Raw genomic sequence first — 15,010 nt, 5'->3', positions numbered from 1 at the left:
TGAAAAAGCAGATTGATACGATTTCAAGCAATTAAATTTTTCACGTGCATATTCATTGCGAAATTAAGGATAATGATGCATGCATGCATGCTACCTAACCCACCCTCACATCACAGATCAGATCAGATGGATTGTGATCATAAGCAAAGACGTTGTCAGAAGGAAATAGGTCCCCAACTAACTCCAACATACATATACTTAATTAGCAGTTACTCGTGTAATTAATTAACCTGTTCTTTCACGTCACATAATCTATATAATATATATGTAGCTAATCTTTTTCTTCATTTCATGGAAGTTGGGCATATGTCGATCCCAGCTTTTCACTTTTGCTTAATTTACCCATTTATCCTCCAAACTAATTTAATTAATTGTATATTAATATTAATATATATATATATATCTGCATGTTAATTTTGGGTAGGTACGTGATCAATATTATATATATCTACTTATATATAAAGTGCGAATAGCCTATCAACAGCGTTTTCGTCTAATATTTTTGTCTCCCATTTTGCCCCTGCTTTAATTTCTAAATTTTGGTTTTGCCCCTGGTCTTCTTCCCATTTTGCCCCTCCTTCTATTCTCAATTTTCCGTTTTGCCCCTCTTCCCCCCTCCCCCGTCCGTTTCTTCGTTTCCTGCAGTGCGCCGCCGCACGCCGGCGTGGCCAACACCACCCCGGTCATTATCTTCCCCTCCGGCAGGCGTCCCTCCTCATCCAATCTCAGCCCCTGTCGTGCCGCCGTTAACCACCACGAGGAAATCCAAGGCGCCGCCACACGCCGTCGTGGCCAACACCACCCCGGTCATTAGCTTCCCCTCCGGCTGGCGTCCCTCCCCATCCAATCTCAGCCCCTGTAGTGCCGCCGTTAACCGCCACGAGGAAATCCAATGCGCGGCCCATCCTTTTCTTCGTCCCCTCCAGTGCGCAGCCGCAAGCTGGCGTGGCCAACACCACCTGGCCCATTCTCTTCCCCTGCGTCCGGCGTCCCTCCCCTTCCAATCTCAGCCCCTCTCATCCCGCCGTTAACCGCCGCGAGCGAAGCAAAGCATCGGCTGTGCGAATAAGAGTGTTTTCGTCGAACAAAATTTTTCCTATTTTGCCCTGATTTTATCATGAATATATCTTATGTTTTGTGTTCTTTCTTGCTTCTGCCGACTTTTGGTTTGTCTTTTTACAGTAATTTTCATTGGACTTATCTCTTTGTATTATATTTATTTCATCTCAACTTCTTACAAATATTTTCTTTGCTTTTTTTTTCATTTTCTCATTCACGTCCCGTTTAAATATAGAAATATTATCATTTCATTTCATCTTATTATTATAAATAAATATTTTTAATAATATTATAATTTTTTTTAAAAATTAAAGATATAAAAAATTAAATAAAAAATGAAAAAAATAACTTTTTTATCCTTATCGAAACCCATCTTGGAGGGTGTAGCACTGTTCTTAGATTTTAGATGTGAAAAATAAGCAATGTTACAAATCGGTTTGAACTTTACAATTGGACTATAGTATTTTTATTTTTTTCCCAAATTGATACCAACTCTTCATAAAATTTTAATAAAAAATCAAAATGTTGAAAATTAAACTTTAATGTTGTGCAGCATTTTATTTCTTTTAATTTTGAATTATGTAAATATCGAATTGAATTGTTACATTTTTGTATAAATCTAATTTTTTCCTTTTATTAATGATTTTTGTTTAATGATTTATTAAGAAATAAACTTAAATTTTTTTTTTCATTTCTGAATAAATTGAATAGTTTATTAATTAACCTGAAATTAATTACACTATTTGAGGTAGATCTATAGTTTCTAATGTACTATAGTTTGTTTAATTTTTTTTAAATGTAAATGATGAGACTTTATAAAATATATAATTAAATTATTTAATACTTATCACTGTAGTTTTAAATTTTAAAATTAACACATTATATATTTATGTTGGAAATAACAAATATACAACATGTGCATCCAACTATAACTATTAAGAGTAATAATAGTAGGTTGGTTAGTATAATTACAGATTTTCATAAAGAAATAAATTATAACTTCTTAATAATTTAAAAATATAATATGTCATTATTACCATTTTATTTAGCCAAGTGTGAAAATGTTAAATAAATTAATGTTTTTTAATGTTATTATTTCTTATAATGCTTCTGTTTTAGTAATATTAAAAAGGGTTATGAAAACTTTTGAAGTAAATTAAGATGATCTGGTTTACATTCTTAAATTAAGAGCTAAACTGTCTTTGAACTAACGCAATGATTTAACATTATTTTAGTGCTGAATAATATCTTGTAGAATATGTTAATATATATTAGAACATTTTTAATTTTCTCCTTCTCTTAAAATTTATATAATGTTGGTGAGAGTTAGATGAGATAAAATTTTATAAAAAATAATTGAAAGAGAGAAATAGTTAAATAAAAAATATTATAAAATTAAAATATCATTAGACACTTAGATTATAATTTTATAATATTATTTTTGTTTTCAAATTTTAAAAAATAAATTATTTGAAATTTGAAATTTTGATAAAGTTGTAATGATTATTAATGATTATTTTAAAAATTTTGTATTTCAGTTATGTTTAAAAAGGAGATGGGATATGATATGAAAATTTTGAAATAAGATCTATTTTCAAATAGACCTTTATTTGAAAATAAGTAAGGGATGAACAGTGTTCTCATCAATCTCTCTCTCTTTTTTTCCCTATTTTTCTTATCAAATCCGGTTCTCTTATGTTTTTGCTCTTTTGCCGATTATGTGAGTTTGGATACTGAGGTTTTTTTTTTTTTATAGGTTAGATCCTAATTGAGATGAGATTATTTCATCTGTTAGTTAGAATATTTTTTCTAATGTTTTTATTTTTTTACTACAGATTAGCTGCTTTTGCTCTTACTTTATTGTTCGTCAATCCGGTTGTTATCAATTTCCTCTATTTGCACTATTCTTTTATTTGTCATCTACTTTCTGGTATGTTCTCTTCTATCTCATTTGAAAAATATTATTCAATTTTTTTATATTTATATAAATGCGCATGTAGTCAAGATAAATTGTTGATATTATATGTTTGTTGTATGAATATTTCCTTTCCTCATGGTGTTGATTTCTTTTAATAGATTTATTCTATTCTAAGATCTACTATTTCATTTGGTTCACTTAATATGATTTGTATAAAATTATTTCGAATTAATTATTTTCTTTTTTTGCTTTTACTATAAATGCTTATAATATTTGTTATGCATATATGTTGCCATATATACATATTTACCCACATCTTTGATATGTTTTCAAATGTATTTTAGATTATACTCTGAAATCAACACAAAATTGCTAATCTTCCTTAATTTTATGCCGACTGGTAAGACGACATTATTAAATGCAAAAATATATTTAAACATTATTAACACTAATTCTTTTTAATTTTATCTAACATCTTCTATGAATAAACTTTGAAGAGCGTGAAAAACATCCGACAATAAGAAATTAGTAAAGTGCTTAATCAGAAGAGAAAAAAATAAGAGATCCACCAGAAAAAAGAGAGAGATATGCTGAGTTGAAAAAATTTTCAAGTAATAAAATACGAAGACAAACAGAATCTCAGCATGCTCTCTTTTTATTCAAACAACAATAAAGCCATTTATACAAGAGATATTGAATCGTCTTCAAATATCAATTATTCTGAAACTAACGTCCATAACAATACATCTACTTCAATATTGAGCGATCATGTTTATTCATAACCATTTATTATTAAAAAACATTTCCTTCAAGTTTTTTCTCATTCTATTCAATAAATATTAAAATGAAATTCTTCCATAAGTTAATTATCTGAATGTTTTAAATATCTATTTCTAAACTTATCGCTCTTGTAATATATATTTTAAAAATATCTATACATAATTATGACTTGATTCTTGTAAGTCGTTGTATTATAGTTATAAATATTCTACAGATTGTGTGTTGTAAATAAAAAAAAAAAGTTTTAAAAATATAGATAAAATTATGTTCAATTTATAGTTAAAAATTTGAAAAATAACAAAAATGATCAACCGGGCAAACGTGCAGGGCACGTTGCCCTTACTAGTATATATATATGTGACAATATTTACCAACTTTTCTCCCTAAAAGAAGAAATATTTATGTTTTATGTGGAGATCGAAGTCCCAGGAAAACTTTCCAATACTGGGACTATCAATATGCCAGCTCTTAGTGCATGTAATTAAGGTATATATAGTTCGATCGACCTATCTAGCTACAGATCATCAGAATTTCTGATCTCCACCATGTATATGATACATCCAACTAATTTAATGAATGTCTCGTGGAATCCACTAATTAAATTAACCTTAGACCGAAAAATTCAAAGAAATTAAACAGCTTACTTTGTGCCAGCTTTATAATCATATGATATCATTGCATTGGTTAATGTTATCTTGACATTAGTTTCAAAAGTACTCAACTTGTCCCACAGATCTGTATATGTGCACGTACTTGAAAGGAAACTGACTATATATGTGCAGCTTATATCTCTATATATATAAAGAGCCTATAAAACGACCGGAATATTCTTATTTTAACAGAAATTTCTTATTTTAATGGAATATGTTGATTTTCATTAACTTTCCATCTATTTGTAATAATTACATAATACAGGGATACAATTATATTTTTATTTACATTCTATTTATAACTACTTTTATGGTTTCTATTCCACTATTAATATCTTTAAATATGCTAATAAAGCAGATTTATTATAATAATAATCATGGATTCAATTTCCAATTTGAAAATACGTTATAATAGGAAAATAGATTTATGTAGATTTGTCTTTTCGTATTCATTATAATAGGAAATCATTATAATAATTTACAAATAGCTTATCTTTCAATAGCTTTTAAGATATATATTAGTAATAAAATAATAAGATATATGTACTTTATTTTTATTTTAATAAAATATATTAGTGATTTGAACTGCGCATACGTGCCTCAGGCACATAACATCTTACTAGTATATATATATATATATATATATATATATATATATATATATATATATATATATATTTGCGTTAGTACATGAATGTTTAAAATTTCATCAGCAACAATGAAAATCTTTCATAGATCATCAGAAATTAGTTAAACAGAAGTTGTTTTGATTCAGATGACATGAATTATTAGATCCCAATAAAAAAAAAAAGAAGCTTAAAAAATTCATTAACACGGAAGTTATTTTCGAAAATTCAGATAATGTCGTGTGTAACCCTACATGAAAAATGTATTAATAATAAACAATAAATTAAAACAGGTATTAGCGTATATAAGATGGTTTGCCATAAGTTATAACTATATTAACGTCGAAAAACAGGACCTGGACTAGTATAAAAATATTCTCAAGCAATTAAAAGACACAAGACCAGATCAGTCTATCTTGAACAACGCGGTTCTGATATTCAGGCATGCATGCGTAGTACTACTCTAGAAACGCAGAAAATTATAATTAGGGTTTACTTGTCAAAATGCTTATCTAAATTATACGGACATCGAACTTTGAAGTAGTTCATGAGAAAATCCAAGTACGTATAGACTCTGGAGTCTGGACCATTTCTCTTCAATAATATTATAGGAAAAATAAGTTCAGAGTGCAATATAATCGCCTATGCAGCCGCTTGCGAACAATTAGTTGAATTTTCCATTGAATTTTTATCTAAATGATTTGTTTGCAATTAAGGCTCTTGATTTTATGAACAATATTTTGACTAATTATATAATAGGATAGGACGTCAATTTCAGCAGTACGTACGTAGTAGATACAACTCATTAATCAACTCAGCGGTACTTAAAGAGAAAAAAAGTGCCATTTTAGTTTGTGGGAGAAGCTGAAAAGACTAATTCTACATACAACCGTGAAGTGCATAACCGTCGCGTAATCGCTTTGAAAAAGAGTGAGGTTCACTATTAAAAAATTAATTTTTTTCACGTGGGTCCCATATTTTATTCATTTTTTTCAAAACGATTACGCGACGGTTACGCAATTTACGGTTGTAAGTATATTTTCTCAGCTGAAAAAAATCGAAGTACGTGGCATGTGAATTTTGGGAAAGACTCGTGCTACACATTTTTTTTGTTTTTCATCGTTTTTTTTTTCATATTCTTAAACATTTTTTTTAAAATTTATATTATTATTTAAGATTGTTTATCCGTGTTTTGGCCTGAAAATCCAGGTATACTCGAATCGAAACTCAAGTTTTAAATTCGGGTCAGAATTTGGATGAATCCAAATTTCAAACCTAGAACTCGAAACCTTTTTTTTTTCTTCAATCCAGACTTCATACTATGATATGCTTTGCCAACTCCGTTGTACTTTTTAAATCTAATTATGAAATTTAAAGGCAATAAAAGAAAAATGAAACGGAATAAATACGACAACAACCTTCAAACCTGCTAGTTTGAAGGTAGTCTGCGAGTATGGCAGGAAAGCTTATATGCATGCGGTTCAGTACTTTGGCTATGGACCTATGGTAGAGGGGCTGCTGGTTTCAAGGTTGTTTCTCATATTTATTTTGTTTCATTTTTTTTCTATTGCCTTTGAATTACGTCTTTAGATTTAAAAAGTACAGCAGAGTTGGCAAAGCAAATGATATTATGTAGTCTATGTTTGGATTGAGAAGAAGAAGAAGAAGAAAAACAAAACCAAGAACCGGAATCCAATTTTCTTGGGTTTCGGATCTGACCATAAAAAAATCTGGTCCAGATGAACAGTCTTAACATAATTAATAAAACACTTTTTTAATCATTATGTAAAAAAAAATTAGTGAACATCCTTGGGATAATTCGTTGGTAGATTTAGTATTATTGTTTTGAAAAAAAGAAAAAAGAAAATAAATAATGATATTCAAACAACATATTTGATAATATATATTTTAAAATAAAGATATTTTTATAAAATAATATTATTTGATAATACATAACATATATGTTACTTTTACAGTATCTTATAAAAATAACATTAATTTATAAAAATATTATTTATTTTAAAATATTGTTACGTAAAGTGTAAGAAAAAGTTAAGTGCGTGTACTTTTCTTAGAAAAAATATCTATTAATTTAAGAGAAAATATACTTAAATTACGTAACCGTCGCGTAATCGTTTTGAAAAAAATGAATAAAACATGGGACTCGCATGAAAAAAATTAATTTTTTAATAGTAGACCCCACTCTTTTTCAAAACGATTACGTGATGGTTACGTACTTCACAGTTGTATGTAAAATTACTCTTAATTTAAATGATATACGTATCATGTGTGTAGCCTTGTAGGATAGCCATTCATTTAGGGCAGGCCGATCGATGAGGTGAGTGTGACATGTTATTGTCGTCAGGCATCCAGAAGATCGTCAGATCAGCGCAGGAACCAGACACGCAAACCTTATTACATCAGAATCAACTTGGCATGTCACCAACGTTGAAGGAAAATAAAGTACCGCGATCGGGCTTTTTTTACATGCGTTTTTCATTTGCATTCGTCGTTGATTCCGAATCTCATCCTTTCAAAGCCCTTTCACAAGTCAACGACAGTCAAACTTCAGATCCTTGAAACTCCATGTTTCCAGCCATTCACGCGTCTTTTACCTTTTATAATATAACAAAAAATCTACTCAACCTCCTACTATTCATACAACCTCCACACTTCACATTATTTTTAATTTTTATTATTTTTTTCTTTTACTAAATATTTATTATATAAATAATGAATAAAAAATTTAAAATAATTTAAAAAGAATAAACTCAAAAAAAAATTTTTTTAAAAATATTAAAAATTTAAAAAATTTAAAAAAATGTGGAATGTGGTGGAGGTTGTGTAGCAAAATGCTTTTCTTCGGACATACGCTGAAGACAAACTATAAGGCGTTGACTCCCCCAAAGCTCAAAATGCATGCACTTTTTTTATCGGAGACTATTGGGCTTAAATTTTGAACACATGTTTTTTTAAAATTCGTTAAGTTTCCAAAGAGAAATCATCCCAAAGCCCATTTATTTATTCAGCAGTAGACTATTTCCTGGAGGGGCAACTTTTGTGACTTGGGGTTTTCTTTTGTTTGGTAAATAATAATCTTAAAATAATAATAATAATAATAATTTATAAGCTCAAAATGTCAGTTTTATCCGAAATTAAAATTTTTGAATAATTTTTTAAACCAAGACTGACATTGTCATTGCACAGGACTTGAACCGTCTGGCTTTCAACGATCGCTTTTCAGTCATGGAAGCAAGAGACAGGCAGGCTTCTATGGTGTCATGTAGATCTAACCTTACCGCACCACATGGTCTAAGACGTGCTATTTATCGTTAAACTAGCAAAAGTCCGACATGTCAGGTTTGATGAGACTATAAATTTGGAGCAAACTTGAGAATTTCTAACTGGAGATCGGGGCAATGACTTGAACAAGTTGTAGTCAAGAGTTCAAATGCATAACCCAGCATTTGAATGCAAAAACCATCCCCATGCTTGCTTCTGCAATTACATGAGAAACAAAACAAAAAGAGACTATAACTTATTCTTACACTCTGGCTAAACTCAAAATTACAAGCCTTCGAGCTTGTGTCACTACTCACTCTATACATAACCTTGTTTAAAACAGGTCAAATAACTACCTCCATTTCTTTGGCCACTTTCTAATATTTACCTGTAACTTAGAGGAATCCCTTGGGCAACGTTATGGTCTTAGGCATGTTCTGTTTCAATCTGGTACCAGCCTTTAGCTTCTCAATCCTCAACTTGCCAGTAAATTTTTTATGACCATCATCTGCCTTTGAAGGGTCATCCACAGATTTTGTAGGTTTGACGACTTTGAATATACCATCCGCAGCTTGAATCCTGTAAAGCCATCAGAATTCAATCTAGGGACAAATAAACCAAAGGAAACATTCATATGTTTTCGATAGAATGTATATCAACCTTTTTGAAGAAGCATCAACGTCCTTATGTCGTTTGGCTGACTGTGACTTTACTTTCCCTTTACTCTTTTCTGGTCTGCTCAAAATGCACACCCCAGAGAGAGATATATATATAGATCTAACAAGTATAATGAAACAACGTACACCTCAATCATCATATCAACTCTTGTGGATCAAGGAAAATGATTAATGCGGAATCTTTACACAGCATGCAAATTATGTTTGCATTATAATTTATCTATTTTCATTTCCATCGCATTAAGGAATGGACTGCATAAGGTTAATAAAGTAAATAAAAGGTAAAGTATTCACTTGCTTCACATTACTATTAAATAATGCCAAAGGGTGTCAATTTTACGTGACAGTATATTTACAACTTAGAAGCACAAATAACAAATTTGGTTTGCCATGTATCCCTATGCAGAATAAGAGACTATTTTGAAAGGAAAAAACCCATAAGATATTAATACTTACAGATCACAAGAAGCATATAGTTCTGGAAGATCAGTCCCTTGGCCCTGTTAATAATCTCGGCATAATAACAGTTTACGAGAATTACTTCATTTTTGTTTTTCTAAAATAAGTTAAGAATGAGAAAAACAAAAGTAAATACAACCAAAAAAACCTACTCCTGGCAAAACATTATCCCCAACTAGTTCCCAGCGTTCCTTTTTGAGGTTTAAGATTTCTTCATCTCCATCAGCATATAACACCTATGCAGTAGAGAAAAATTTAAGAACTATATCAAGCAGAAAAGAAATGATACGCAGAGAAAAACACATTAAAATGATCCTCTTATCCTTGATCTGGCAGCAAGGACAAGAGGAGCATGAAACAGAGCATGGTCACCCAAGGCTGAGAGAATACAAAAATGGACTGTGATTGCATAAGAGGAGCCAAACACGTAGGTTTGAATACACAGAGCGAAGCCCAAGTAATTGGAAGACATCATGCAAGGAGGAGAGAGAGAGAGAGAGAGAGGCAGAAAATTGCATGTCGGGATTAGTGAGAGATATCCCACCTGGTGCTTCTTTTTCACAGGGTCATAAAAATTTACAACACCTTCATAGAACCTGCAAAATAAGAACTATCTTGTAAGAAAACAAAAGAAGACCTTTTAATTAAGTGCCAGGAATATCACTGGTGCATTTTTTTAAGGTCTAAAGGCTCAATGACTACAAAAAATCATGCAGAAAAGATGGTCATAATTTCAACAATCACATATATAGGGTCCTTGGGACAACGCAGAAAATACCTCTCTCTCTAGAGATATCTCCAGATAGAGAGAGAATGATCTGAAATATAAAGATTATATTAAGGCAGCCCCACAACTTATGGCCTTTACACTGCTACTACTGTGAGTAGTTCAAATAGGTATGATCTTGCTCAATTATCTTGGGAATCCAAATAGGCCCATAAATGCTTCCTATTTGATAGCCTCTGCCCACAGGCAGAAACAGACTCAAAATCAGCATTAACTTTGATCTCAACCTCATTTTAACAACTCTATAAGGAAACAACAGACTCCAGAATTCTTCCAGACTACCACAGCCCCTACAAATGTTTCCGCAAAGTAAAAGTACAAGAGGATCTCTTGACTGCTGGTCTCGCCAGTCTCAAAATGTCACCATATCATCATCATATTCCCTCTCTTTCCGCGTGCCTAAATACATTTCATAAGTCAACTGCCGAATAGTAAGTTACTAGCTCCTCCATATCTCAATCAAAATCATTCTCCCAATCAATCATTCCTCCATGTACATCTTTACCAAATTCCACATCATGTGCAAAAGTTTCTCTTCTTTAGATTCCTTCCCTCGATTAGTCATCATCTGATGAATGGCCGATGGTTTCATCTTGTGCTATATCCCTCTTAGGCACTTATTGTTGCTTATAGCTTTGGTTTTGACTTCTTCAACAACTAATCCCCTCTTGTAGTTGAATTTTATAGTTGAGAGCCAGAACAAGGTTCAACAAATACCAGATCACCACCATTTGGAGAACTATTAACCGAAGAGGGCATTATCACTGTTGAACTAACTCAACTAAAGATTAGAATACTAGTAAAGAAATATAAAGCATTGCAACCTGCAGTCTTATTTATCAAAATACACAGAACTTATATTTTTTTCTTATAAGTATCTTACATTTTATTGAGCCTGAATTTTTATCAAGGTCTAAAAGGACCGGTAATAATTGGAATCCAGTAAACACAACCAACTTGGAAAGATTTTTTTTGATAAGTAAAATAAGTATATATTCATCCAAAAAGTGTCAATTACAAAGAAAAGTTCTGCTGCTCCCATCCTAACTAGGTGGGAACATTAGAAACTAGAAACTCATGAAACTCCATGCCATTAAAGTCCACAGCATGAGCCCAAGTACAAAGGGTCCTAAAAAATAACATTTTTAGCTCTGCTATTGATCTCTCTTTGTCTTCAAAAATCCTCTCATTGCGCTCCTGCCATAAGCACCACAAAATACAGTTTGAGATCATCTTCCAAACCGCTTTAATCTGTCTCATTCCTCGAATTGAAGTCCAACAGGCCAAAGCATCCATCACAGTTTCTGGCATCACCCATGCTAGATCTATTCTGTTAAACACCGCATCCCAAATAGTCCTGGCTACCTCGCAATGTAAAAGTAAATGATCCACCGATTCACCCCCTCTTTTACACATACAACACCAGTCTGCTATGATTATGTTTCGTCTTCTCAGATTATCCGTAGTAAGAATCTTCCCCAAAGCCGCTGTCCACACAAAGAAAGAAGCTTTGAGAGGAGCCTTATTGCACCAGAGCTTTCTCCAAGGAAATTGACTGTCAGGCACTTGTGTGAGTACCTTGTAAAAGGAGCTAACAGTGAAGACTCCTTTCCTTGTTGGACACCACCACAAATCATCTGTATGCTGGGTATTTGGGCGACAAGAGTATAAAAGGCTATAAAAGTCTATAAAACTCCCCATCTCCCAATCCTGTGCTGCCCTGAAGAAATTGATATTCCAAAGGATGTTTCTACCTTCAACTTCCATTACCTCCGCCACCATGGCATCTTTAGCATTTGCAATCTCAAAAAGTGTAGGAAAACTGTCTTGTAGAGTACAATTGGTACACCAAACATCCTTCCAAAATCTGATCTTTGAACCTGTACCCAATTGCAATCTTGTATGTTGATGAAAAACCACCCATCCTCTTCTAATGTGTTTCCATAATCCCATTCCAGCGGCCCCTCGCACCTCTCTAGTACACCAACCCCCCTCGAGACCACCATATTTGTTCTCAATCACAATCTTCCATAAGGCATCCGGTTCCTTGTTATACCGCCACAACCATTTGCCAAGTAGTGCCCGATTAAACATCCTCAGATTTCTAATACCCAATCCTCCATTGGAGATTGGACGACATACAATTTCCCACTTGACTAAATGGAATTTGAACTCTTCACCTAGGCCCCCCCACAAAAAATCTCTTTGTATCTTCTCAAGACGTCCCGCTACGCTGGCCGGTATAGGGAATAAGGATAAGAAATAAGTTGGTAGATTGGAAAGCGTACTTTTAATAAGCGTGATCCTGCCCCCTTTTGACAAATACATTCTCTTCCAACCTGCTAATCTTCTCTCTACTTTTTCAATCACAGTATCCCAAATAGAAAACGCCCTCGGGGCTATACCCAGAGGTAATCCCAAATAGTTCATAGGGAGAGACCCTATCTTACAACCCATTATACCAGCCATTACCCTTAAATTCTGAACTTCTCCAATAGGCACCAACTCAGATTTGTCATAATTCACTTTTAAACCAGACACTGCTTCAAAACAAAGCAACAATGCCCTCACAGCCCTCAACTGTTCTGTCTCGGCATCACACATAATAAGCGTATCATCTGCAAACAGTAAATGTGAGATGGTGGTGGTACCCCTACTCGGCGATCCAATCTGAAAACCACTCATATTACCATTAGTCACTAAGGCTGAGATCATCCTGCTTAGTGCCTCCATAACAATAACAAAGAGTAAAGGAGATAATGGATCCCCTTGTCTCAAGCCACGCGAACTCGGGAAGAAACCCTCTGGACTGCCGTTGATTAACACAGAGAATCTTGCCGTAGAGATACACCATCTGATCCATGACCTCCATTTGTCTCCAAATCCGCACCTACCCAGTAGATATAGAAGGAAATCCCAATTCACATGATCATATGCCTTCTCCATATCTAACTTGCACATAAGCCCTGGGCTACCAATCTTCACACGACTGTCCAGACATTCATTAGCAATTAGAGCCGCATCAAGTATTTGTCTACCCTTTACAAAGGCATTTTGGGGCTTAGTGACGATCTGTCCCAAGACCCCACTCAGACGATTAGCAAGTACTTTAGCAATGATCTTGTACGTACCATTCACTAGACTGATAGGCCGAAAATCGGAGATCTCAGAAGCCCCTACCTTTTTAGGGATTAAAGCAAGGAAAGTGGTGTTGAGGCTTTTCTCAAATTTGCCAATCGAGAAAAGCTCCTGAAACACCTTCATAAGATCTCCCTTTATCACCTCCCAACATTCTTGGTAAAAACCCATGGAGAAACCATCAGGACCGGGTGCCTTATCTTTAGCTATTTTCTTTATTACATCATAGACCTCTACCTCTTCGACTTTCCATCCTTTCAACTTCCTCCAACTCTATATTACCAAAAACCAATCCATTCAAAGTCGGCCTCCACCCCACCTGTTCAGTTAGAAGCACCTCAAAGAAATTTACCACATGGTCTTTTATTGCTTCTTCTTCTCTACACTCGACCCCTTCAATTTTCAGCATCTCAATGTTATTATTTCTTCTATGAGAATTTACAATTTTATGGAAGAACTTTGTGTTCCGATCCCCTTCCTTTAACCAAAGGGCTCTCGATTTCTGGCGCCACGACATCTCTTCTTGTAGAATTATCCTCTCAAGATCTACAGCCAAACTAGATTTATGAATTTGTTCCTCCTCAGTAAGTGGTCTCCCTTCTTGAAGTCTTTCTAACTCCTGTATTTCCTCCCACTTTGAATTTTTATTGTCTTCTACATTGCCAAAAGTATGTTGGTTCCACACCTTTAGATCTCTTTTTAACTCTTTCAATTTGCCTGCAAAAATGTAGCTAGGTGTACCTTCAAGATGATACGAACTCCACCATTGTTTGACCCTATCCACGAAACCTTCAGACTTCAACCACATATTCTCAAACTTAAAATACCTTTTACCACTACGAATGCCTCTACAATCAAGCAAAATTGGCCAATGATCTGATGCTAGGCGTGCCAAACGAGTTTGCCAGATATCAGGAAAATGACTTTCAAACTCAGGTGAAATTAAGAAACGGTCCAATCGGGACCAAGACTGATTATTTGACCAAGTTGCTCCACCCCCAACAAGTGGAAGGTCAATCAAATTCAAGTCAAAAATACACTCCGAGAACTCCAAACTTGCTGGTCTCAATCTTCTACTTCCAGAACATTCACTTTGAAAACGAACCACATTGAAATCCCCTCCAATGCACCAAGGGAGCTCCCACCAACTATACACCCCTACAAGCTCATCCCACAACATGCTTCTGTCTGAATCTAGATTAGGCCCATATACCCCGCAAATGCCCACGAAAAACCATCTGAAACACATTTGAATGCACACGCTATCAAAAAACTCCCTATATATTCCTCCACTTTCTCCACCACTCTCTTGTCCCACATCACCACCATTCCTCCCGATGCCCCTGAAGAGGCCAAATAAACCCAATCTACATATATGTTGCTCCATAAACTTGGAAAGATGGAATGATAAAGTTAAGGATTAACAAGAATATTACAAAGCGGAATGTTCTATTATCAGTCCTTACATACTTACATCTTGTCCAATGGCCACCAAACTTTTATGCTGCTACCAACCAATCGCTCACCAAGATCAGACTTTTTAGAAGACTGCATTAGAAAAATTAACCACAGATAAGTTAAAAAGGCCAGAAGTTGTAATATATAACATATAACTTAAACGACAAAGTGGAGGG

The 15,010-nt window shown here is 33.7% G+C and overlaps 1 protein-coding gene across 1 annotated transcript; it reads right to left on the bottom strand.

Annotated features, from left to right (window-relative positions):
- Positions 1-8,399: 8,399 nt before the first annotated feature.
- On the bottom strand, positions 8,400-14,930 carry LOC108981395. The gene is made up of 6 exons (XM_035692215.1): positions 14,851-14,930; positions 9,996-10,047; positions 9,604-9,687; positions 9,449-9,492; positions 8,976-9,050; positions 8,400-8,894 (listed from the first exon to the last, which is right to left on the bottom strand). Exons 1-6 carry the CDS (start codon positions 14,928-14,930, stop codon positions 8,711-8,713), a joined length of 519 nt encoding a protein of 172 aa, XP_035548108.1. The 3' UTR covers positions 8,400-8,710.
- Positions 14,931-15,010: the final 80 nt, after the last annotated feature.

This window comes from Juglans regia, chromosome 7 (assembly GCF_001411555.2).
Source record: "Juglans regia cultivar Chandler chromosome 7, Walnut 2.0, whole genome shotgun sequence".
NCBI lineage: Eukaryota > Viridiplantae > Streptophyta > Magnoliopsida > Fagales > Juglandaceae > Juglans > Juglans regia.
Note: the sequence above shows the minus strand (reverse complement) of the source record. Positions and strands in the feature narration are given on the sequence as shown.